Here is a 24,887-nt window from a genome sequence, read left to right as displayed (position 1 = left end):
TGTAAGAATTTACGTGATTTTGGCTATTATCAAGAAAACCATGGAAGTTGCTAGATATCAGCTCTTAAATTAAACTCTTATGAGCTTTATTTGTTATCATCATTAGAATTGTCCAAACAAATGTACCTTTAGTTGTGCCAGGCATTTTTTCCATGACTCTCTCTCTCTCTCTCTCTATATATATATGTATACTGTATATGCAAATCACTGTAGTCTGTCCCTCCAAGCGACGGCACACCCGCTGGTACCCCTTTCAGGAGAATCATTCAATACGAGTGTAACGGTGACTATATGGGTACTACTTCCTGTCTACAGGGCTCTAATAATGGTAAAAATGTATTTGGAAGGTCATAAACAGGTTTTCTAGGCTTCAACTATGAAAATATTCAGTTTATTAATATTGAATCCTACTTGGCGTAAATTCACGTATCACGTTTAGGTCTGGAACCAATTAACCGCGATAAATAAGGGGCGACTGTTTATCATATTTGCTAGGAAGTTATCACACACTGAAGTGACATAATGACGAGCAAAGTCAAACTGCTTTGACACATTAATAATGCACTTGAAGTCTTTCATCACTGGCTCATGCCCAACTTTAAATGCTTTTTAAAGACAGATTTGCTTTATGGTTTGCACAATCAGTTCGGTGGAAAATGTGTAATCAAAATACATTTTTATCAGCACCGCCCAAACACACTTGTTCCAGTTTCACCAGTTTCACTCGTTTCATCCCCACTCGGTTCACAAACTATTGTGTAACGTTTATCTAGGCTTTTTGTAGTGTCATAACCTCCTCCCACGGAGGTCCTGTTGAGGCCAAAATGTGTAGATTTTTGAGTGTGTACCTAAGATAATATTCATGACACACGAGAAGTCACTTCAAACAAGAAAACCGAGTTAAATAATTCGGAGATGTCTGTCGCTCACACAGCAGAGGTACCACGAGGAACGAAGCCACCGGACTCAAGAAATGGCACACTTTCACTAAAAGGCTTGCATAATTCTCACCATCGGAATCAATGAATGAATGCGTATCATCTACCAACTTATAGCTTCTAAGTTTTAAGCAGCTGTGGGATGTCATACGGATTTCAACCTGATCTGGGAACATTTCACAAAGACATAGCGTGAAAAGGTACTTAAAAAAGATTCCTTGTGTAACCTGGTTCAGATCTGGGTGATTCTTGGTTTGACTCTACAACTTGTGGACTGTGTAGTCCTTTGTCTTTTTGCCATGCTGGCTTCCCTGTATGCTTCATATGTGGCGAAAATGTAGCAAGTAGCATTTTCAAAAGCAGTAATTTATTTCAAAGTAGAACTACACATGTGTAACAGTGGTCATCCCTGCAGTGCAGCCCTGGACAGGCCGTGCTCGACCCGGAGACCACATACTGTATGTTCACTGTTTGAGAGTTAAGTGGAGCAGTGTCAGCCAGCGAGCTAAAAGGTTGTCAATTCACTGTGCTGCACATTTCTTATGGTGTCAGCTCGTGAGGTTTGACCAACATGGTTGTTGTATTCTCTCGTTGTAATGTGTAAAATGAAGAAAAATTAAAAGTTTTGAAAGTTTATGCGCCGTGTTATGTTTTGCGGCTCCAGACTATTTTTCTTTAGTGGAACAGAGGGCAAAATAGTTCTCTTGATCGTAAAGTTTGCCGACCCCGGTATAGACAGTTAAGCCCAAAGGTTAGCTTCTGACTAGAAATGACATGAAAGGAAATTGTTTATACTCTTGCTCGAAATTAACATATCAAGTGTTCCAAATTTATAATTCATTAGAATGCTCAAAAGGTACTAGAATGTACAAAAACAATGAAAATAGTTTCCCTCAACATCTGTAACACAACCTGTGCTAATCCTTTACCACTTTTCTGTGTCATTTACTCTAAATTTCACTAGCATGTGAATTTTTTTAGTCTTAAGCGTACTTAGCAAATAAAAACATAAAATAACGTTTTATGTATATAATATAATTTCTTTTTAACACTATTTAATAGGAACATCCTTCTAATAACACTGAAATAAAAGTCTAATACCTGTATACAGGACGTTGCACACAAACAAACAAACGCACGTAGACGTATTGTTGACTGTTGTTGTAATAATATGTGAATGTATTAACTTTATAGACCACTGTGCTACATATCTAGTCGCAAAGGAAGGATTGAGGTGTCAATGTTCTCCTCACCTGGGTAAAGCTGGTACGAGCCAGTGTGGTGCCAGTGGTAGCGAATCCTAAGCGGGAGCCAAGTCCCTCCATCCATACTCACCCTAACGGGGCCTAACGGCCCCCCTTGCAAGGTAACACAGCACCAAGTGGAACACACACGCCATCACAGCGAGGAGGACAGAAAACGGGGGGGAAAAAAGTGGTCTAAAAGAACGGAAGGAGGCAAAGACGCAACCAGGCTTACAAGCTGAGAGAGTCGGGTCACATCACGCACGCGGCCACATGCATGTATAATTACACACATCAACCAATGAGCTACTCAGTGGGTAAGCAATACATGCCTCCACAGGTCTTGACATAATGAATTATTTAGAGCTGAGGGAGCAGAGAAGGTAAAAAGACAAGAGCATGTGTGCACGTACGCATGTGCGCGCACACGCACACATTGCAGTATTCATGAGGATGTCGTTAAAAGTCCGACAACACTGAGACTTAAGGAGGCTTCAGGAGCGCACACAGGATGAACATATGCCAAGCTCATCTTGTATTGATTGACCTCTCTGACAACTCAAATCATCAACAACTTTGACATAACAATATAACGACATCAAAATCATTCTCCAACTATGTTGCAGGTGAAAACAGAATTACGGCCTGGATTAACCAGGATTCCTACGGATTTGACATTTTAAATTCCATACTTTTTCCAGACTCCAGTAAATACATCATAAATGTATCATCATATATGTATCATTACAGCTATTAATTAATTAATCAATGAATAGATGATTCATCGATTATCCGATCAATCAACAACTATTTTGGTACAGTAACCCCTCATTTGTCCAGACCGTGATATGTGAATTTCCGTGAAGTAGGATTCCTTATTTATACATCAAACATTTTCATAGATATAGCACAGAAAACCAAACAACAAATGCGGTTTTCAACATTGTTAGAGCCCTCTTGACATGAAATAACACCCCTATAGTCACCTCGACACTCATATTACCCAATATAGTAAATATAATAAGAGAAAATAAACCATATAAGACATAAATAAGACTCGTGCTTGTGTGTGTTGAAATGAATATGTTCCGGACATGTAGACTTGAAGTGATGTTGGGGTTTTAGAGTTGAGTTTTAGCTGGACACAACAGTAGCCAGTTTTATTATTTATTCATTCATTCATTTAGCCATTTATACAATTGACAATGCTTAATTTAGGCAAAACATATATAAATTTTGCTTAAATATGCATGAAGTATTAGGCTGTATTCAACCACAAAACAGCATGATTTATTAATTAATATATTTTGGAAAAACCATGATAGAGTGAAGGCGTGATGTAGCGAGGGACGACTGTACATTTGAGTCAGTACAGTCTGTAAGTCGAATCTGATTTCTTAGATTTTGTCCATAGTCGACTAATTGTCGAATATTGTTTTTAAGAGCACCGCTAATAAATAACCCTACAAATAAAAATATCTAATTTGCAACTTTTTCCTAAAACATTCAGATAAACAAATAAACATGTTAGGTGTGCAACAAAAGTACTGTTATTTTTATTGATTTAGCGACACAGTAAGCAGTTCACGTAGATGCACAGTCCTCCGCCTGTCGTCTTGCCTGTTTAAGCGTGTGGTGGTCGGCCAGCTCAATAGCATTGTCCGGTACTCCGATGTTTAGTCATGTCTCGGTGAAAATTATGACACTGCAGTCCATAAGTCTCTTTCTGTGGGTGATATACAGTAGGAGACATAATATGTAAATAAGCCATTTAAGATGTAAATAAAATTCCTGCTCTTGTGTGTCACCGAAAATGTTTTCCTTAGGGGACCTTAGTGGTGGGCAAACAGATGTGTGGAGGACAGGAAGTGACGTCAGAGGTTCTGAGTTGAGTTTTAGCTTGTCGTGGGTGATGGTCCCAACGGTAGCCCGTGTTATTATTATGATTATTATGTTATTACTGAGCTTGTGTGAGATAATTTTAACCTGCAATAAATGCCTGTCCTGGCAATCACGTCTGGTGCCTGTCTCACCAAACAATTAATAACACCAGGTGGGCAATCATCATTCACCTTTCATTTCAGCCTTTCATCCACACGGAAATGCCGTTCTGGGTGCCCTGAAACTGTATTTTTTTAAAACGACTTCCAGAGTGGGAAAATCTGAAAATGCCGGCTTGTCATTTCCGTGTAGACGACCAAGACGCTACGTTCTGAAAACAACATCACCACCCCGTTGTTGTCACATGACCAGAGGTGACCAGCCGAGACGCCAATATATTATCTGAATACTTCGACGGGCATGACTCATCCCAGACGACATTCTCCTATCTACTTTCTTGTCTTGTACTCTAAAATGAATCAGAAGAAGACAAAATTCCACTTTGTCATTAGTCTTGACATGCTGCCCAAGTGGACGACGAACTTATGCGGATGCGTTCTTTCTTCTTCTACAGTTTGGTGTGTCACATGGTGCCATCTGTGCGTCTATTTGCAGCACCACACGTAGATGTGCCTCGTGTGTTACATCATTTTCACCCAGTGATCTGATCCCGTCTGAATGCAAATATTTACTAATCCGGTACGCTGTGGATGCAAATTTTTTTCAACCCACCAAAAAAAAAAAAATCCAAGAAACGTTTTCATGTGAACAGGGCCTTAAACAGTCGAACACGATATAAGTAAGGTGTACATAGCTTTTAAAATGATAGTTTCAACTGTATTCATGCAATAATTCAGATTTGCTCTTGTATTGAATCGTTCAGGTGTACCCAATGAAGTTACCAGGGACAGATCACTTCAGGTATAAGTGAGCAGACACACACCAAGACGTCTGCATCCCTTTTGACTCGATTATCACCTCCAACTCCTCCTTTTATCTCCCATCTGTTGTGACAGTGAGGTGTCAAAGCACTATTAGAATAGTCCACAATCAGCGCCTTTGTTTGTCTTGCCACATGTTGAGCAACAACAGTTGTGGCAAAACAACTATTTAAAAATCACTGGACCTAACAGCAACAAGTGTGTGCAGTGTGTTTTACTGAACATGAACTTCTTTTACAGTACATGACAGACATAGCTGGTTCTGTTTGGTCTTTTATTGTGAAGTCAACAGATTTGGCCTCATTCTGTGGGACATCCATGAGTTGCTACTGCATGGTTTCAAGGAAACACATGAACAGCAACACATAAAGGTCAGACTGGACCATTTGATCTTTAAGTGAATTATGTGAAAACATCTATGTTTATGTGGCATAAAAGAAAAAAAAAGGGGTGGGGGTCATGGTCACAATCCGACACTTCCACAAGACAATCACCCATTGCATTCACCCAATTAAATTATACCAGAAAAGCCTGTCCAATAGATACTATAACATGACTTTGAAATAATTATTGATAGAAAAAAGAGCAACTCACCTCCGTCAGAGACTGCAGTAGACTGTAAGAAAGCACAGAGAGACATGGATTAGGCTCTCTCTTCATCACAGATAAGATGACACACACTCAAACTCGTGCTCATCCAGTGGTGTGAAGGCCAACAGGCATTTGGCCACACTTGTGACCGCCCTTTCGACGGGATTTGACACATCATGATACACTCAGGTGGGTGGAATCATCTGTGAACTGGATGTGCCTGCTCTGCAAGAACACCTCCCTAGGGGGGTGGGGCTTACTCTGTCTGTGTGTGTGAGTTTACACGGCTTTATAGTGAAGTGTGATTTAAAAGCATTTGCATGTCTGACCAATTACAGAGCTCAGCATCAAAACAAACTGTCAATGTTGCATACTTACAGTATTTGCACAGAAATAGACAATTATCCATGAATGAGGTTGCAAGTCAGTCAAAGAGTTAAGAATTATAATGATTATTGTTAGGGATGTCCGATATCGTCTTTTTTGCCGATGTCCAATATGGCGATATTGTCCAACTCTTAATTTCCGATTCTGATATCGACCGATACCGATACTGTGTAACATCACATACTGTGATACCGTGTGTAACATCACATATCTGCTGTTGTAGAAGGACTGGACTGGACTTATTATTTTATTATGTATTATTATTATTATTATTATGTATTATTGGACTAAAAATTTAACTTGAACTGTTCCGTATTTATTTATTTCTTCTTATTCTATTTTCTTATTTTTCTTATCTCTCATGTATTGCCTTGGTTGTTTTATTTTGTGATTAAGTTCATTATGACATTTTTGCAGAGCTGCTGGAAATGTGAATTTCTCTTGGAGATTAATAAAGTATATATCTATGTATCTATCTATGTATCTATCTGTCTATCTATCCATCCATCCATCCATCCATCCATCTATCTTGCTATCTACCTATCTACCTATCTGCCTACCTACTTTTTTTCTGATACTGTCCAACTCTCAATTACCTCCTGCCATGGAATTAACACCGCCACCAGGAAGTGGGCTTGCAATGTATGTAAACAAGCTGTGGTGTCATCTTGGCCATGTGAACATTAAAATGTCCATCTATACAGCATTTTTTAAAAATCTGTTTTTATTTTCAGGAAAAAACCTGATACCGATATCTACCGATATCATATTTTTATATCACTATCGGGTTGATAATATTGGTGGGCCGATATTATCGGATGTCCCTAATAATTACTTTTGGAAAGGCTTTTTTGATACAGCTCCTGGATTGGAGTTCATTATTTGCAAATTCTGATTCCCCGATAATAAAGTAAAACAGTAAAGCAGAGACCCTTTTTTAAGATGAGCTTTAAAAAACTTACCACATGCACAATCGCCTTAAAATGCAGTAATGTTTTACAGATTTCTGCCAAATTTTGGTAAAATTCCAAACAATACAATCTTAGGAGTATTCATATTTTTAGGGGTCAATAGGAGCTATACGTTCTTTAGAGTTGAAAAGCAGTGAAAAGCATATCCTTCAATGCCTGGACTGGTGTATGAAAATTAACACCTGACACTTCCGCCCTGTTGCGTTGGAAGCATTTTTATGTCACGGTAGATGCTGGTGTGTCATGATGCATATAATTATCTGATTGCTTAATTCTGTCGCCGTTGGAATGTGCACACAGCTTTCCTCGGTTCTGTGTGAAATGCTGTGTGAAATGCACAAACATGAATGTGATATCTACTGTAAATACTGAGAACTGTGTAGTACAAAGTACCACATAGGGCCTCTGTAGGACTTGTTTAATTAATATTACTGTGATATATAGTATATTTTCTTACTCAGTTTCCTATTTTAATGAGGTCCATTACACATTATTGGATAACTGTTCAGCTCATAAAACCCTGTTCATTTACCACACACTTATCTTGAATTTACTCATCAAGCCCTGTATTGTAAGACCTCCCATCGATAGTATCATGAGCAAATTGTTTTTTATTCTTTTATTCTACCTGGCAATTAGAGCTACACAAATACATCTAAAACAAAGCGAAAAATTTGGATAGAACTTCGCATTATGACAGAAAATCCCCAAGGCAAAGTACAAACACTACAGTGGCTACATATCATGCTGTATTTTTTCCAACAGCAGTGGCTAATTTAACATCCTTTTTATTTACAAAAATAAATCTCAACCCAGATGCCAGCACATGATGTCATTAGAGAGATAATTACAATCGCATGCGCAACCTCAACTACAATACAAATAGCAAAAAATACATAAAAGTTCATATGCATTCGTAGAAATGTGTTATTTTTTTCAACACAATGTGACTTATTTTACTTTCAAAATGATCGCACCAGCAGCAGCGATGGGTAGGCTTCAAGGCTACAGTACATGTGGGGAAAGTTATTTAGATAAGGATGAAAAGATAAGATTTTATCAAGATGAGTCATGACCACTTTTACAGTAAGCCTCTGTGGGTCGCTCTCTTTGGGAGTGGCTAGTTTTGGTCATCGAGGTGAAGTTGGACAAAATTCAACTAGGCCTTCCTTGACCCCACCCAGTTCATCACAAGCATGACTGTAAAAATGGTTGACAATTTTTCAACCGCACTGTCTGCCTTGGTCATTTTGTGTCAGATAACATTCCAAATCGGCGTAGACGCGAATAAATAATTATTACAGTTTGAGGAAAATGAAAACTGTGTTGATCGGGAGCTGTGTCTGATGTTAAACAGATGTTAAACGGATCTGGGTTCATCACTGGTCTTTTTCACAGATCCCCTGAAAAGTTCTGGCACAGTAGTTAAGACATTCGGACAGACTGGCTGTCCAAGTAACACACAAAGAAAACCAAGCCAAAAAAAACACCAACAACAGATCACAGCACACAAATGATCTGAACCATAACCCTTGACTAGTCATGGCAAGAATAAATTATTGTGGTTACTCCCCTCAGATGATTTACATTAAGCTTGCTGATTTGGACTATAAGTAAGAGTTCAGTATAGTACCACTGGATTCCTGGAGAAACCTTACTTTGAAGCATGCTGTACTGCAATATTGCAATATTTGTACAACTAAAAGGATTAATAAGTCCTCTCTTTTTGTTCCAAACAGTAACACCTAACAATGGCACCACCTCACCACAAAGACTGCTGGGTTTTCAAAGTGCGGTGCAGTGAGCCCCCCTTCAGAGAATGTAATATACCCAGGGGCTCCACTTTTCCCCCAAAAAACATTTCTGGAGCGCATTTCATAGTGTTTTCCGCTCTCGCCCGGCTCTGTTTAACTGTTCACCATAGGAATGAAAAAGAAATACAATATTTGAAATGAATAAATTTCCGCACGGTGGCCTAGTGGTTAGTGTTGGCCACACAGTCAGGTGATCTGGAAGATATGGGTTCAAATGTCTGTTTGGGCATCTCTGTGTACAGTTTGCATTTTCTCTCATTTTCTACGGGTAGTCCGGCTTCTTCCCACATTCCAAAAATATGCATGTTAGGTTAATCGGATACTCTAAATCAGGGGTCACCAACGTTTTTCCTTGTGAGAGCTACTTTTACAAAAATGAAAATGGCCAAGAGCTACTCATTTTTGTAACATTTATTTTCAGAGCTTATTTTAAACCCAAACAAAGCGAATATGCTTGTTTTACCAGAACATGAAGAAAATGCTGGTGTCCACAACTCACATTTTGTATTTCAGAATGCATTTCTTTCTACTGTACTTTCATTATTAACTGAAGACCTGAATGAAAAGCAGGCTTGCGGCCACCTCATGTGGTCGTGGGGGGCTACCTGGTGCCCGCGGGCACCACGTTGGTGACCCCTGCTCTAAATTGTACATAATTGTACATACTTATGTTTGTCTACATGTGTGATTGTTTGGTGACTGGTCCAGGGTGTACCGCACCTCTCGCCCAAAGTTAGCTGGGATAGGCCCCCGACGACCCTCATGAAGACAAGCGGCATGGAAAATGAAATGAAAAAAATAAATACAACTTAAATACAGTAGTTAATTGTAAACTTCAGCAGCAGGTACAGTCATCATTACACACAAGCCTGGCCTAAGGCTGAATCCCAATTCCACCCTTTACTAATGGTGATGTTTTCTTTCACGTAACGCAGACCTAGTGGATGGACCATGCTTCATATTCCATGCGAGACTCGCCACTGTGTTCTTCAAAGCATTGTTAGAGCGTAACACACTTCACCTTCCGCGGAAAGATGATGCAAAACAATAGTTCCCCAAAGTGTATTGAGAAGAAAAACTAGATCAGTACAAAACCGGATCATAAGACGTATCATAGACACTATGCCATATTTCTGATTTTGAATTGGTGTCACTTTTGTTATTGTCTGAATTTTGACGAAACAACTGGAGAGATAGCACACAAATATTCCCAAGTTCACATTGAAGTTCACAATCAATGCAGACATCTGCTCATTTGCATATAGACTTCTTCGATTCACTTTTAGCTACATTGTTTGAGGACTACACTGCTTACGTTTAACAAGGTGTAACGTTTTATCAGAGGCTGGTCAAAGTACGTGTTTTGGATGCAGCAAAATGGTGCACAATGAGTTGTTATACTTTGGAAATCAAGGCAGCTGAACCTTAAATTGTGTTTTGACACTAAATCGGCTAATTAATCAATCAGGGGTTAGATATTTTGGACAACTGAAACTTTGCGGGAAGAGGCAAGCCCCCTTTTCTGTTCTAACATGGCTGTATCCCAATGCACAAAGCAAGGCCAATAAATGCTTGGATGAGTTTGACATGGAATACTCTTAATAAAATAATAATAAATTCAGCTGGGACAGCCCATATTGAACAAATCAGTCGATTAAACTGACCTACTGGTGACTGAGTATACATTACATGCTGATCTGATCTTGTCTATGTTGTCCGTTTCCTCACTGAAGCTGAAGGCTTTACTGGCCATATACTGTGTGTGTAATGACTGTATTTACTTATTTTAAATCGCCTCTGGAAGAGCAAAGGTGGTTTCCTGTATGCGAAGACATTTGATATGGCTTGATGGTAGTTGACTGTGGTCCAAGTTCCACATAGAACAGATGAAAAACCTCAGTATGGATACTTGATCCCTTTGCTGATCTGAGAGCATTGTGCACAGATTCCAGTGGTATGTGCCTTGTGTATAATACGTGTGTGTGTGTGTGTGTGTGTGTGTGCGTGTGTTTTATATAGATGCATATGTATTCATCTTCACCCCCACCCCAATTCAACTCGAGTCTGATCATTTCCAGACTCTCCCTGCGGTGTAGTGGTTTGGCCCCTAGTAGAGGCCCCACATCTTCTCTTCTCTCTTTTCTTCCCTCTCTTCTCCATGACCCTTTTCCATCCGCCGTCCTTTGTCTCTGCTTTCTCCCAATCCAGAAGTATTCACAAACACTAATTAACACGTCACTTTATGCACTTTTCCATTCGCACATTGTGGTCATTACTTCTTCCCTGTTTCTATCTTTCCTCCGCCTCCAGCAGCATCCCCCCTCCAGGCCTGCAGCACGCACATCACATTGTCATTCCTGACAAAAGTCGTGAGAAAGATGGTGGTTTTCCCTTCATCCACAGAGAACCATGTCGATAGTTAATGTAACTTGGATAACAGAGAAGTATACAATCCCAACGAAAAGATTTTGTCCAGTCTTTGCCTTGATATTGTAACTGTGGTAGTACTGATTATTAGTGATGGCACGGCAGTAGACAGTACAGTACAGTACAGTATGTTGATGTTATCCGTGAATGAGTCAATATTCTTTTAGTTGCACACAGGACAAGTCTCTGTTAAACTTGGGTAAAAATGAACTACGGTGCGTTTGTTGGGCTTGTGAAGTTCGTTACATCAAGTGTGAACGTTATCATTTAAACCCCCGTGAGCACCAAAAGCAAGCTGGGACCACTGGGACGTGGTCTTGGTCTGCTTTCAAGGAAACTCTGGTGAATGTGAACACTGCATGAATCAAAGACATGAACCTATGTTTAAAAAAAATCATGGGGAAATAATGATAAACAATGGTGCTCATTAAAACATACTTTATTCGTAGCATTTTTTAGCTTCATTAATTAAGTTTTTAGCTTTACATCACAGCTCAGCTGGTAAAAAAAATAGCACAATCAAAATGCAGCATTTTTGTTTGGAATATTAGAGTTTTGTCAAATAATACATCGACAAGTAATACGTTTTGTCAAGCATTATAAGTACTAACGCTCAGTAGTTTCTACATTTTAGTGTCAATTAGCACCACTAAGCACTACTTTGAACATTACAGTAGCACAGAGTCTTCTGCTAGGACACCCCAAGAAATGCTGGACTGCATGTTCGCCTACATTCTCTGTTTACCATGAAGCTATGTGCACTGCATGTTTGTATGTTTGTGTTGGGCCTCTTTGTATGTTTGTATGCATACAGGGAGTGGTTCTTCACCTTATGTGCTGCTCCCAAGTGATTTATTAGCTGTGAGTTGGGTGAAGGAGAAGGCTTACATCATCTGTTATGAACCCAGAATGTTGGGTTAACAATTTATAGCCATCTGTTCTGTATTCATAATAGTTTTACGTGTACAGCTATCAAACGTTTTTTAAACAAACTGAATCTTCCGAAACGTTCCTTGTGCCTGCGCATAGGCATAAAGTTTGACGCTGACTGCTGGAAAAATGGAGTCTGTTTAATAGAATGAGACACAAAGCAGGCAGTGACACTTTACTTGGTGCATAAAACATGTCTATCTGTGAGACAAACTCTGAGGGATAACATATGCACTCAACACTCACAAAGACAAGACTGTTTGCACCACAGGAACCGATTCTTGGCTACGTCATGGCAGCAGCAACAACCACCTTTGGTCAGGAATGAGAGACACAGGGAAGTGCAAGAGGAAGTAAACGGTTCTAGGGAAGACTGAAATATAGACAAACACTTGTTTGTTTTTAGGACATCCAAAATGGCCAAAAAAAATGAATAACTGACATACACATTCTGCCTTTGGACCATTCAGAATTCACCAAATGCTACACGCTCACACACTTCCAACCGAAGAGGAAGCTGTTGCACAACAGTTTGAATGTGTGTGTGCCTGAGTGTTTACTTTTGAATATGAGGTGAATAGTGGCGACTATTGAGAGGACCTGAGACATCCTGCCAGGTCTTAAAACTGCTAAGTCCATGTAGGAGAGGCAAGATGAAAACAGGCTCTAAATGGCCCAAAAGGGACTCAATGGAGTCTCTGCAGGTGTGCGCTTGAATGGGGAAACTCCCAGTTTGATCTTGGGATGTGTTTGCAAGAATTATGAACATGAGGTTTGGAAAAGCAATACACTTGCTGAATCAGTCTCCTCCTGGAATGCTGGGCAAGCGTGAAGCACTTTTTAATCAATACCCACAATCTGTCAAAAGAAAAGAATGAGGTTGATGTTTGTTTCCCAACAAGTGAGTCACGCGTCAGATGTGACTCAAAAGGCAAAGCGGGTGATAAATGTGTATTTTATTTGGCTGCTTGCTTTGAGCGCAGACAGAGGAATGAACAGACTTAAATGCAATTAAATCAAACACATGTGGTTGAATGAATTTCTAATAGCAACCAGTCAAAACACTAAATGTAATCATCTCGGAAGAATTAAGGCATAGAAAAGGCTCATCTTTCCATTGTCTTCTACAATGCGCACACACACACACACACACACACACACACACACACACACACATACACACACAGTCACACTGACGACACAGTCACACTGACGTACACCTTGGGTGGTGTGTACAAATCATATGACTCACAGTGGCTAGAAATTCTTTTCGTCTGAGTGTCTATTTGTTGTCATTTCTGGCAATGTCTCCAAGCTTGTCTGCTTCTCCTGCTCAGGCCAACACACATCTGGCTTTTGAGAGGAAGAGAAACAGCCTGGAGCCTAATCCTGTTGTTGGTTTTCAGTGTCACTTTACCAAGCCCGGTACCTCTGTCCACCTTTTGTTTCATGCAATGTTCACCCCGTCTTTTTCCCAAAAGATTGTCTTTGGCCTAATTTGTTTTCATCTTTCTCTACCTCTCTTTTCTATCTACACTTCCTCCCCTCCCATTCCTGTCTTCTTCTCTTGCATGTTCTGAAAGTAAGAAGTTCCTTTTCAGTTTGTCCCTTGTAAAAAAAAAAAAAAAAAACCACAACTAAACCATTTGTACAAAAGTAGTGAGATACTGCTCCTAATTTAATTATTGAATTAATCAGGAGTTGGACGAATCCCCTTAATTCCCGGTTAATCTTAATTCTTCCACTTCTTGGTTAATTATGTTTCCAAATGTGCGGGAACAGTTTGGGGACGACCCTTTTCTGTTCGAGCATGACTCTGTTCCAGTGCACAAAGCTTGGATGAGTTTGCTATAGCACAACTTGTGAGTCCTGACCTCAACCCCATCTTTGGGATGAACCAGAATAGAGAGCAGCAGTCACAGCATCAATGACCGCTGACCTCACAAAATTCCCCACTCATTCGGATTCACAGAATCTTGTGGCAAGTCTTCCAAGAGGAGTGACAGCTCTTATAGCAGCTACTTGAGTAGCAAAGACGAGCCTAGCTCCATATTTGTGTATGCAGTTTTATTTCCTGCACCAATACTTCTGTCTATATGTGATGCGCTCAACCTGCAAACTGACCAGGGCTTGAACCCGCATCCCTAAAACTGCTAAATGAGAGTTAAGTTGAGCAGCACTAGGCAACGAGCTAAAAGCCAGCGCTGTCAACTCATTGTCCAGCACAGCTGGGAGTGAAGTTTACCAGCATATTATGGCACAGCCACACCAGCTGGCGTCCGTTACACATTTAATGTATCCTGCACTTTATAGTGAATCACATCCCAACTCTGCTTTTTGCTCATCGTCTCCATTTCCATCACCACCATCTTACTTGCATGTATTTGATTTTGAAAATAAATATACAGCTATATGATCAGCAATTTGAATAGAATATAAATAAATAGATAAAACTGTAATACTCACTGTATGGAAGTTCCAGACCCGCTTAAAGGAGAGCCTCTTCCTCAAGCTCATCCTGGTGACTACTGACTGACTTCAGCTACATCTTGCTCACGAAAACACACATCAGACTCACACTCACGCACAGATACATGCTCTGACACCCACTGAGCGTCTTCTGGTGCTATTTAGGACAGGAAACCCATGCAGACAGCTGACATGGATGAAGTGGGGGCTGTGCACATCTGTCACACACATGCAGAGCACATTATAAGCTAAAGCTGAAGGAATTAAAGCCAACTCCTTGCAAACACACTAGTTTTCTCTTATTACATCTTAACTACTGGTTGCACACACACACACACGCACACACACACACACGCACACACTAAAACACTGACTAGGAAGTTCCATTCTCGAGCAAGTCTTCCACACACACAAATGGGCTGTTTCCATAGAGACACGCCCCCTTATGGCAGTGGGAGCTGAGGAGGGGGAGGGACCAAAGGTCAGTCTGCCAATCATGTTCCAGCACAGCCCTCTCCTCTCCCGGCTCTTCCTACAACCTCCCATTTTAAATCACTCCAAAACTGTCTTCCAATCCCCCAAAAAAGTTACTCATTAACCGCTGTGTGTGTTTAATTTTGGATTTAATGGAAAAAATTGCTAAAAGGTCAACGGAGAGTAACAAAAGAACTTTAGAGGCCAGAGATCCAACATCAGCGCACACACACACACACACACACACACACACAGAGTCTGTCACCCTCTCATACACAAAGGCTGCAATTGAATATGTGAACACGGCCTAAAACCTACACCTCACTCCCTAATTTCCTGTTATGGTTAAAATAGTTTCTAGGTGTGATGTGGCTGCTATAAGAGAATGTGTCGTTACAAGCACAGCCATAAATTTGAAGTTCCCATCAATATGCCATCCACAACATCGTCCTGACACACCAATAAACAGTCTCTGAAGACGTATTTTACAGACACTGTGCCAGGTGCTCCAAATAACCAAAAGCATCCAAAAGGTGATGCACACTAATGCTCTTTTCAGCATCGCCAGCTTTTCAATTTCTGAAGCTAGGACACTGTGGCATGCTATTGATGAAGTTAACCTTCCACATCCCTGTATCATAGCAACATCAGGGATGGCTGCAGCATGCAGCCCACACCACTGCCACCGCCCCTTGCACACAGAGGCGAAGCACACTGCCACAGGCACATGGCACATGCTTCTAGTGATACAGAAAGGACCACCTCGCCCCTCGTCATTATATACCCCCACATGGCTGGGGTATTACAGTTGAAACTGGTTAAATTCACATCCTGATGAGACAACAAGGTTGCTCAATTGCATCGCAAGGTTGAATAGGAGCCAATAGGTGGTCATTATTGCCCGCTTGTGTACATTTTGTGGTTAGTGTACAATATGGCACACATCCGGTCGTGTTATCAATACAGCGCGTGGGTCCAACTGTGTTTGTGATGCATCTTTATCACAAAACATCCCTGTTAGCAGCTTGCTGTTAGCATGCAAACCGGAACCGGGAGTCATTGGCTGTGCCCAATTTAAGGTTCTGCAGCCGACAAGGCCAGTAGCCTACCTGGTCGACTAGCGGCAGACGTTCGGAGGTTCCTCTTCACAGGCCTTGTGAATTTAGACAGCCTAGCCTTGCTCACACTCCCTGGTCGTGTCACGTGTTCTCATGTTTACCCTGACGTCATGACGGGATGATATCTGCACTTCCATTACAAAATGACAGCGAAAAAATAACTTAAGTGAAGGAGAACGCACAAAATGTGAAATTCTAGAAGTAAAATTATTCGTTTTTTAAATGGAGGTTCTGCCTCGGCACATTTATTTCTTGCTCAGAGCTAAAGCTGATATATAAAACAATAATAACATTAATAACTAGTTGATTTATTTATTACTTTTTGGCTAATTTGTTCATTTTTTCAGCACTCTGATCACCACATTATTTTTGAAATGAGCATATAAGGATCAATTGAATACCTCGACTATACTTGCATCATATTTATAAGTTTTATATATGCATTATTTGATCACACATGTGACTTGATGTAATAAAACAATGTATCATCGGGAAGCCAAAGCAGAAGAAGGTTCGGAGGCCATCAGTGATGTTCCATGGTGGGACCACATGTCTGGCTGTCCTGGAGCTCCATCCTGATCATGATTGATTATTAGTGGTTTAAAGCTATACTATTCTATTTGTGTTCTTTCTAAAGTTTATGGTGGAGGTCTTTTGTGTTTACATTATTGAGAAAGAGTATTTTCTTTGAAAAGGGGTAGTTACACGCCCGTGTAGATCATCCTTGCAGACCCACTTGGTGGATGATGTTGAGGACAATGCACTGTAAGTAAGTAGAACAAACTTTTTTTTTTTTTTTTAAAGTTCATCTCACTCTTGTACCAAGTAAAACGTAACACATCTGTTGCGGTCAACTATAACTACTAAGTTCCATTTACTTGTTTTTTCAAGGTAATTGGTTTGCATGCTTTTTTTAAGTAAGGTTAACTAATGGATTTTACAGTGTGGAGACATGCACCCGTCCACATGATGTCCAAGTGACAGACACAAGACATCTTTGTTGATGGAACACATACAGCAACAGCATGCAGTCACACTCAGACAATATTTGAAATACATGTTTAATAATAGTCATTTTATTTTCATTCATGTCTAAAATGTAGCAGAATACAGTAAATCAATTGTAAGGAAGAATATCCTCCCTATTTCTGAATTTTTGCAATTAATACAGCAGATGAAAATCTCAAGAATAGTAGTTTCAGCACAATATTCATTCATTTACACGTTAAACACTAAAAACATCATTTTGTTTGCCAAATTCCGGATTGTTCCAGACTGCGACATAACGGTTGCATTTTGCGACTAAAGTATGAGACATTGCGAGTAAATTTTTCATCTACTCGTGCATGTGCGACCGGATAAAAGTATGTATCCTGTATTGAGTTGACACTTATTACCGTGAGAATGAAAACTAGCCTGTGAAATGTCAATTGACGACAGCTTGTCACCGTCGAAGCCTCCCGATGCCAGTGTTTGTGATCGCTCATGTTTGACTCGCATTGAAGTTTGACTATGCCACAATCTTTGTTTACGCATTTTGCCTGGCTCCACTGTCTCTCTTAATCTGTGGTTCACGGATCCCAAATGTGACTTCATTTTTTTTAACCACAGTGATGTTTTGTCTTTAAAACAAACAAGCAATGCAGTTCATTCAGAGCTCGTTTTTGTCCCACAGGGAAGTTAAGATGTCTGCCATGTTCATGGGGTACATGCTAACTTACTTTTTTAAAGTGTCACTTAACAACTTAGCACTCTTATCAATTATATATAATTATAATTATGTCTTGTCTTCAAAACACTAGTTGTGTTTCTAATTTGTTCAACATAAACACGTAGTATGTCCAGCTTTAAAATAGTGACGCTATCACGGGATCTTAACAGGTAGCTCGTGAACTACTAATAGCTCACCGTCTGATCAGTTGAGTAGCTCACCAAAGAATATTTGCTTCAAATCTTAGCATTTATTATAACTGCTCATTTCAGACGTGATGCCTGTATCTAATGGCAAATGACCACAAAATAGCATGAAGACAGTGAGAACACTGTTAGAGTGGAGATGTGCTTTGTAAATAAAGTACATTCAAATGTTGGCAGTCACATAAAAAACAAATAGCGCACCTCTACTTTCCTTATGTCAAAGTAGCTTTAATAGTAGCTTTAATAGCTTTAATAGTGCTGGATAGTGTTGGATACACCTGTGCTATCATAAACCTGGACACGGAATTTATATTCTTATATTAAGCAGGACAGATTTCTATAAGAAATATATTTAAATTGTTATTTTATTCTGTTAATTGTGTTATTTTTAGCTAAAAATATATCATGAAACAATTAACTTCCCATGTATTTGCATTACTCTAAAACAGGCATCAAATTAAATTCAGGTTTGTGTCAAATACTACATTTCTTTCACACAATAAAGGCACAAAAAAACACTCGGGTTGGTTGGCCCTGCAAACAAAGCGGCTTTTATTTATTTTTCCAGACGTTGTCAACCTCACCAGTTAATTAGCCAATTTAATTTTTTTATTTTTGAATTTTTCTTCGCTGCTGACAAACCTGTGCTCCAGACTTCAGCCCGGTAGTTGACAGTAATGCACAAATGAGCTAGTTTGCCAACCCACACTCCTAAAGAGGACGAAAGAAGACAAAAACCAAAGAAATTGGGCGTTATTGGAGTTATAACGCATATGATGCCACCAATGAGGTCTTCCAGAAGCTACGGACAGAAACAGGTTGGATAGAGAAGACAGTTGTCATTTATTGTTTGAGTATTTATCAGTAATACGGTGAAAACGAGAGTCAATTTGCAAGTCAATTTTGGGGCGCGCCCTGAAAAGTTCTGTTTGCGCTCCTAAAATTTTAAGTTAGAGGCCACTATGCTCCTAGTAAAAAAAGTGAGCTTCGAGCCCTGAACTATCATCTGAACTTGTACATACTCAATAGTTTTTATTGTCCGTTTACTGCATGTGCTTGTGAGCCCGTGCATTTCCTCCAAGACTGCTCTAAAGACAGAAAGAAGACAGATGTAAACACAAGATCAGATTAACAGAAGCACAAACATTCATTAAGTTGACACACAGAATTTCCCAATAAAACAAGTACGTGATGTACACAAACATAAATAATTACTTCTTGTTTTATGTACATGTCTTTACATAATCACGGTAGTAAGATCAAAGTCAACCATTCAAAGTCGCAGAAGGATTTAAGACTTCGCATCCAAAAGCTCCACACATCAAACGGTCAGCTTGCACAAATAAATCAATAATTACAACTTACAATTACAACAAATCAATACTGATCAATATTTTTTAAGGGGTGGACGGAAGCGCGCAAAGAATGATGGGCCACGAAGGATGGGCCACAGAGGATGGTCTGAATGCAGACTTCCATTCAGTGGAGAAGGAGGACACATTTGTCAGCCGCATTTGGTGGAGCCTTTGCGGACTTTCTAATTTGGACAGCCTTTGTACGGCACAATGACGTCATACAGCCCAGCAGGATGCCAACCCCAGATTTAGACATAGCTCTTGTCCCCGGCTCTGTCGCTCATCTATGACATCATCAGCGCTTGACGGTGTAGTTCTTTGCTAACTAGCACAGTTACTCCACAGGTCTCTTTCTTTTCACGGCTGCAAAGTACCCACAATGGAGCCAAAGAAATTTGCAAGTGCGAGCACAAATAAGATTTAAAGACAGATACAAAACACAAAGGTGGTGTTCGTGTGGATCTCTCCCGTCTTTCTGCTTGCCCCATCGCCGTCTTTGTCAACAAAGGTCTTCAATCAAGCTAAAAGCAACATTATAAATGTTTATTTATCCCTTCCAATTATCATTTGCATGCATTTTTTTATAGCAAAACTACAAAAAAGTGTGTCATGTTAACATTTTGGAGTGTCCGTAATGAATTAATTGGATTTGCATTGTTTCTTATGGGAAAAATGTATTTGGTTAGCGTATGTATTAGTTTGAGTCGGACCTTTCGGAACGGATTACTGACGCTAACAGAGGTTCCACTGTAATTGTCATGAAACATTAACACATTAATAACCACCTGACAAAAACATTATTGTTGCACAGATTAATTTATCATCTTTAAATGCTGGGATTAAATAGTGTGAAGACATGCATGAGTAAAGTACCGCCTGATTGGTCAATTCAGTTTGTATCAAGACATTCATTGGCTATAAAAGTAGCACTTTTTGAATGTTAAATAGCATTGAATCTGTGCTGACCCAATACACCTCCAGTCTTAAATATAGTTTTGATTATTTCTTTTCTTTTTCTGTATGGCAGTCACAGAATCAACACAACTTAATATTGCCCTCTGCTGTGCGAAACGCGGTACGGCAGGACAGAAAGCTCAGGTTCCTAAGTTTATTTGCACTTGATGTTGATCACTTGATGCATAAAAAGTCAGGCATTATCCAGCATTATTAGATATGCAGCCTTATTAAAAAAAATAAAGGAAGCGGTGATTAGAAAAGACAACCGAGCCTCACTGTTAAAACACCCGTCGACAATTTTGACAAGATAAGAACAAAATGAATGTACTAATGTCTTGTTTCCTTGAAAGCCCACTTATGTAACAGTATCGGATCGCTATTAAAGATAACACATACTGCTACTTAGTGTTCAATTTAAAATTGGCTAGTTTATGGCTATGCATGTCATTGTAATTTAAGCAAAAAGGCAGATGCATCAATCACTAGCAGAGCAAAATGTTGCGAGGCACATTTTTTAATGTATTCTTCCCTTCCGCGCAAAATGAACACACAGTGCAGCGACTGAATTATCACATGGCTACATTTCTATCTGCATCCATCTGGTACTTGGAGGGAGACAAAAAAAATAGGCACTTGTGTTGATGTGAAAGTAGAGCTACGTCTGATGTTGTGCCTGCCCTCCTGAGGTGTTTCATGTACAGGAGCAGTGTTGACTCATCATCTGATTTGCCTTCATCAACAGACTCTGGGTCCCAGGGGAAATCACGAGGAGCACACACAGAAGTAATGTGTGTGCTTGTCGTTTATCTGTGGGCATCCTATTGTGTGATTGTTCCATTTTTACAGGATATGAATTGGGTTTTTATAATGCCTACGTGTGGATGGAAGCGGGTTGGGGGTTGCGGCCTGTTGCATGCATGCCCTGTGCCAGAGGCACGAGAGCTTCTGTTTTCTCATTGCTGTGTTTAGTAAGATAATTTTCTGTGCTAAAAACACACGCCATGACATGACATGGCAGACAATCTCATCTTACCTGCAATCAAAAAATGAACATGTTCTTTCTTGTTGCCAACGTGAATAGACTAAAGCCAGATATCAACAGGTTTCCCTTTGATGAAACGTCAACAAAAACTGCATGATGATTGGTTTTGCACTGGTCACATGACCAGCCATTCCAGAGATGGGCAGTGCAACTAAACTTTCAGTACATTCAATGCATTTTAGCCTCAGTGAACACAGACTAGATCGAACTGACACATACCAAAAATTGAAGTCAACCTGGGCGGATGAGATATTGAATTGTGCCAGTGATATTCATGCTTTCATTCTATGTGACTGTACCTTATTGGATCAGACACACATGTCCACACAGACATACACAGAAACGGTTACTCACTGGTTCAGAGGTTGTTTCTGAATCCACACTCAAAGTTTGCTGCTCCATGAAGAAAGAGTAATCCTCAACACTACAAAAGACACCTCGCCACGGTGCACATTGTCTTCAGCTGAATGTGTGTGTGTGTGTGTGTGTGTGTGTGTGTGTGTGTGTGTGTGTGTCTGCAGTCAGAAAAGCTTGACGGCTTTTAAATGTCCAGACCACTCCAGAATGTCGCTATCACTAGATTCCCTTTCCAACTTGCGCGTTCTCATCTCCCCTCCTCTTCTTGCTCCTCCTCGCTCTATCGTCTCCCTCGCCCTCCCTCTCTGCGCTCACCCTCCTCTTTCTCTGCATTGCCACCCACCCTTGTGTGATTTCTATTCCACCCACACTGTGTGAGAGGCACGCACATACACACTAATCAGATGAATTTGGAGGCACGGCTATAGAGGGAGACCCCCATCTTGAGAGAACACACATACACCCACATGTAGGATCAGCTTTGGTGAATGCCTCACCCTCAGTGCCCTCCTCTGTCATCTCATTAGTATGCCCCATACACAAGTGACATTCATGACAGAGGGAGCAGGGGAGGGAGGTTTTGATGGACTGAGTTTGATCTCTCTTGGTGGACTGAATAATGGACAAAGACGTTCACTCAAACAGTCGAGTGGACAGCACAGGTTGCTAGACGATTAGAACAACAGGTAGTTCCTTTTGAGTAGCTCAACAAAGGGTCAAAGAATATGAGCATAAATTATCTTACTGTTTTTCGAACTGTTCAATTTAAACATCATTTCTTTTTTGTAATGACAAATTATGACAAAATAGCAAACAATGACTGTTTCAGTGGAATTCAGCTGTGTTAAAGAAGCACAATTAAATGTACAGTAGCCCATCATAAATAAAAGCCAAGTACTGTATGTCACCCCTCCTTTCGTTTTGTCTGAGCAGCTCTAATAGTGATGAAAGTTGGAGACCCCTAGTTAGAAAATACAGTAGCTGCATTCCACAACATGCCTTGACACATACTGGTGATACTCACTCACACACACCAACACACACACACACCCTTTCCAACCTGCCCTTTCACTACATGGCACAGGGAGGGGCCATGGGGTAAGGAAAGTGGGTGAAGAACCACTTCACTCAAAGTGATAAACAATCACAAGAGTACTTTAAACAAAACAAACAAACAAAAAAACCTATGGTTGATCAGTCAAATCACAAAAACACAATGTAGTAATTGTTCCACAAATAGCAAAGGAAAAACACACTGACCTTTGGAAAGTGTTATTTGCTGTACACCAACACAATTACACTACATGGGAACATGGATGTAATAAGAAAATACTTGTGTTGGTTACTTAATGCTTGTTTTATTATTTTAACTTTAATTACTGTATTAGTAGTAGTAATAATAGCAAGAGTAATGTAGTAATACTAATAGTAGCAACAGTATATATATAGTATAGTATATACAGTATAGTAGAACAGCACTATTGGATGATTTGGAAGGTGCCTCTAAATAAATGTATTGTTAATATTGTTATTGTAATTATTGTTCAAACCTTTATGAGCAGCATGATGGCATATCACAACATTGAGTGTTCCAAGCGACTTTAAAATATTATGTTGAGGCAACTTTGCCGCAGGCCACACAAGCAAATGTCAACCTCATGTTGGTGGGTTAGCCATAAAAAACAAGTCAGATAGGAGCTTCATTTGTCTACTAAATAGGCTAGCTTTAGGGACAAGTAATAAAGTAGATGCATCTCACAAAAACACAAAAATTATCCATATACACGAGTGGCTCTCAATTATTTGGAAATGTAACAAAATGGAGCGCAGTGAAGCATACAAGCGTATTCAACGGTCAAACTGCATGCTGAGCATGACAAATTTATACATGTTGGCAGGTCTGCACTATTATTGCAAGTCCTCCCAGACAGTTCACCACACCCCCCAGGGGGCCCATCCCACTATTTGAGAAGCACTGACATACACTAATATTTACCTGCAATAAATGATTAATTAAATTAATAATGAATTCATTAATTACATGCAAATAATTGGTGAAAATCCCTGGCGGGCTGCTCAAGCCTGTTTCCATAAGTACAGTAGGTTCTGACACAAGCAGTCATCGCTCACACGTGGATGTTTCTCAATGCCCGTCAAACGTGATTATCATGAGATTCTCTCAGTCGCTCCATTTCTACTTGTGTGCACAACAACTGACAACCACACAGTATGTCTTGGAGTAACTTCAACTTTTAGAGCCCCCATTTGCTGTTCTTACATTTACCCAGTGTTACAACTTTAATTTTTGCCCAGAGGTCTAGGGACACAAAAAAATTTGTTTTGATTGTTGTTTTTTGAGTAGACTATTCCTCTGTTGTATCATGGCTTCTTGCCATAGGATCATGGAAGGAACATGTATTTTTGGGATGAGTAGCACAACTGAGTATGTGCGCTGCTCCCATGTAAAATGTACCATATCCTCACTGCCGATGCCATATACTGTAGCTTATGCTGCTGTTGCTAGAGACTGTTGTTTGAGCTTCCAGTACCCCCATCTGCACTGGAACCTATGTCCAGCAAAGAGTCCCAATTCTGCCCACAGAGGTAAGATCAAAGTATCAGCAAGTACTGTGCTGATTGCTGACGCTTTTGTTGTAGGCAGTGTGATGGTGTGCGGAGGCATCTCCAATACTAGAAAATTGAGGCTTGTCATCATTGAAGGCAATGTTAGTACTAGGCCTGACAAGATAATCAATAAATCGTTTAACCGCATGATAAATAAAAACAAACTCGATAATTTTGTCGGCCTCGATATATTGACGTGTGCATGCGTGTTTGATTTCCTCCTCTCTCTCTCTACCAAACAGGTCATCGTGACGAGAAGGAACATTTGTGTGGGGAAGTATTTCCCCGGCAGACCGCTCAATCGTGGTGGCATGTCATCACAAACACTAACACTAACCCCCATCCCGAACTAAACATGTTACGGTAGCCTGAAACACCGGTGAGAGTTGGCAGAAAAACTCCTTTTACGGAGCGTGAATGGAAGCTAGCTGGGTTAGCTTAGTTTAGCA

General features: G+C 40.1%; 1 protein-coding gene across 2 annotated transcripts in view; it reads right to left on the bottom strand.

Moving 5' to 3' along the window:
• The window catches only part of rgs12b (regulator of G protein signaling 12b), a 75,432-nt gene that overhangs the window by 16,851 nt on the left and 33,694 nt on the right, over window positions 1-24,887 (bottom strand). For both annotated transcript variants that reach the window (XM_054778453.1, XM_054778452.1), the window contains exon 6: window positions 5,599-5,620. In XM_054778453.1, coding sequence (XP_054634428.1) covers window positions 5,599-5,620 — 22 coding nt within the window. The remainder of the gene's footprint in view (window positions 1-5,598; window positions 5,621-24,887) is intronic.

The sequence above is a fragment of the Dunckerocampus dactyliophorus genome, chromosome 6 (assembly GCF_027744805.1).
Source record: "Dunckerocampus dactyliophorus isolate RoL2022-P2 chromosome 6, RoL_Ddac_1.1, whole genome shotgun sequence".
Lineage (NCBI taxonomy): Eukaryota > Metazoa > Chordata > Actinopteri > Syngnathiformes > Syngnathidae > Dunckerocampus > Dunckerocampus dactyliophorus.
Note: the sequence above shows the minus strand (reverse complement) of the source record. Positions and strands in the feature narration are given on the sequence as shown.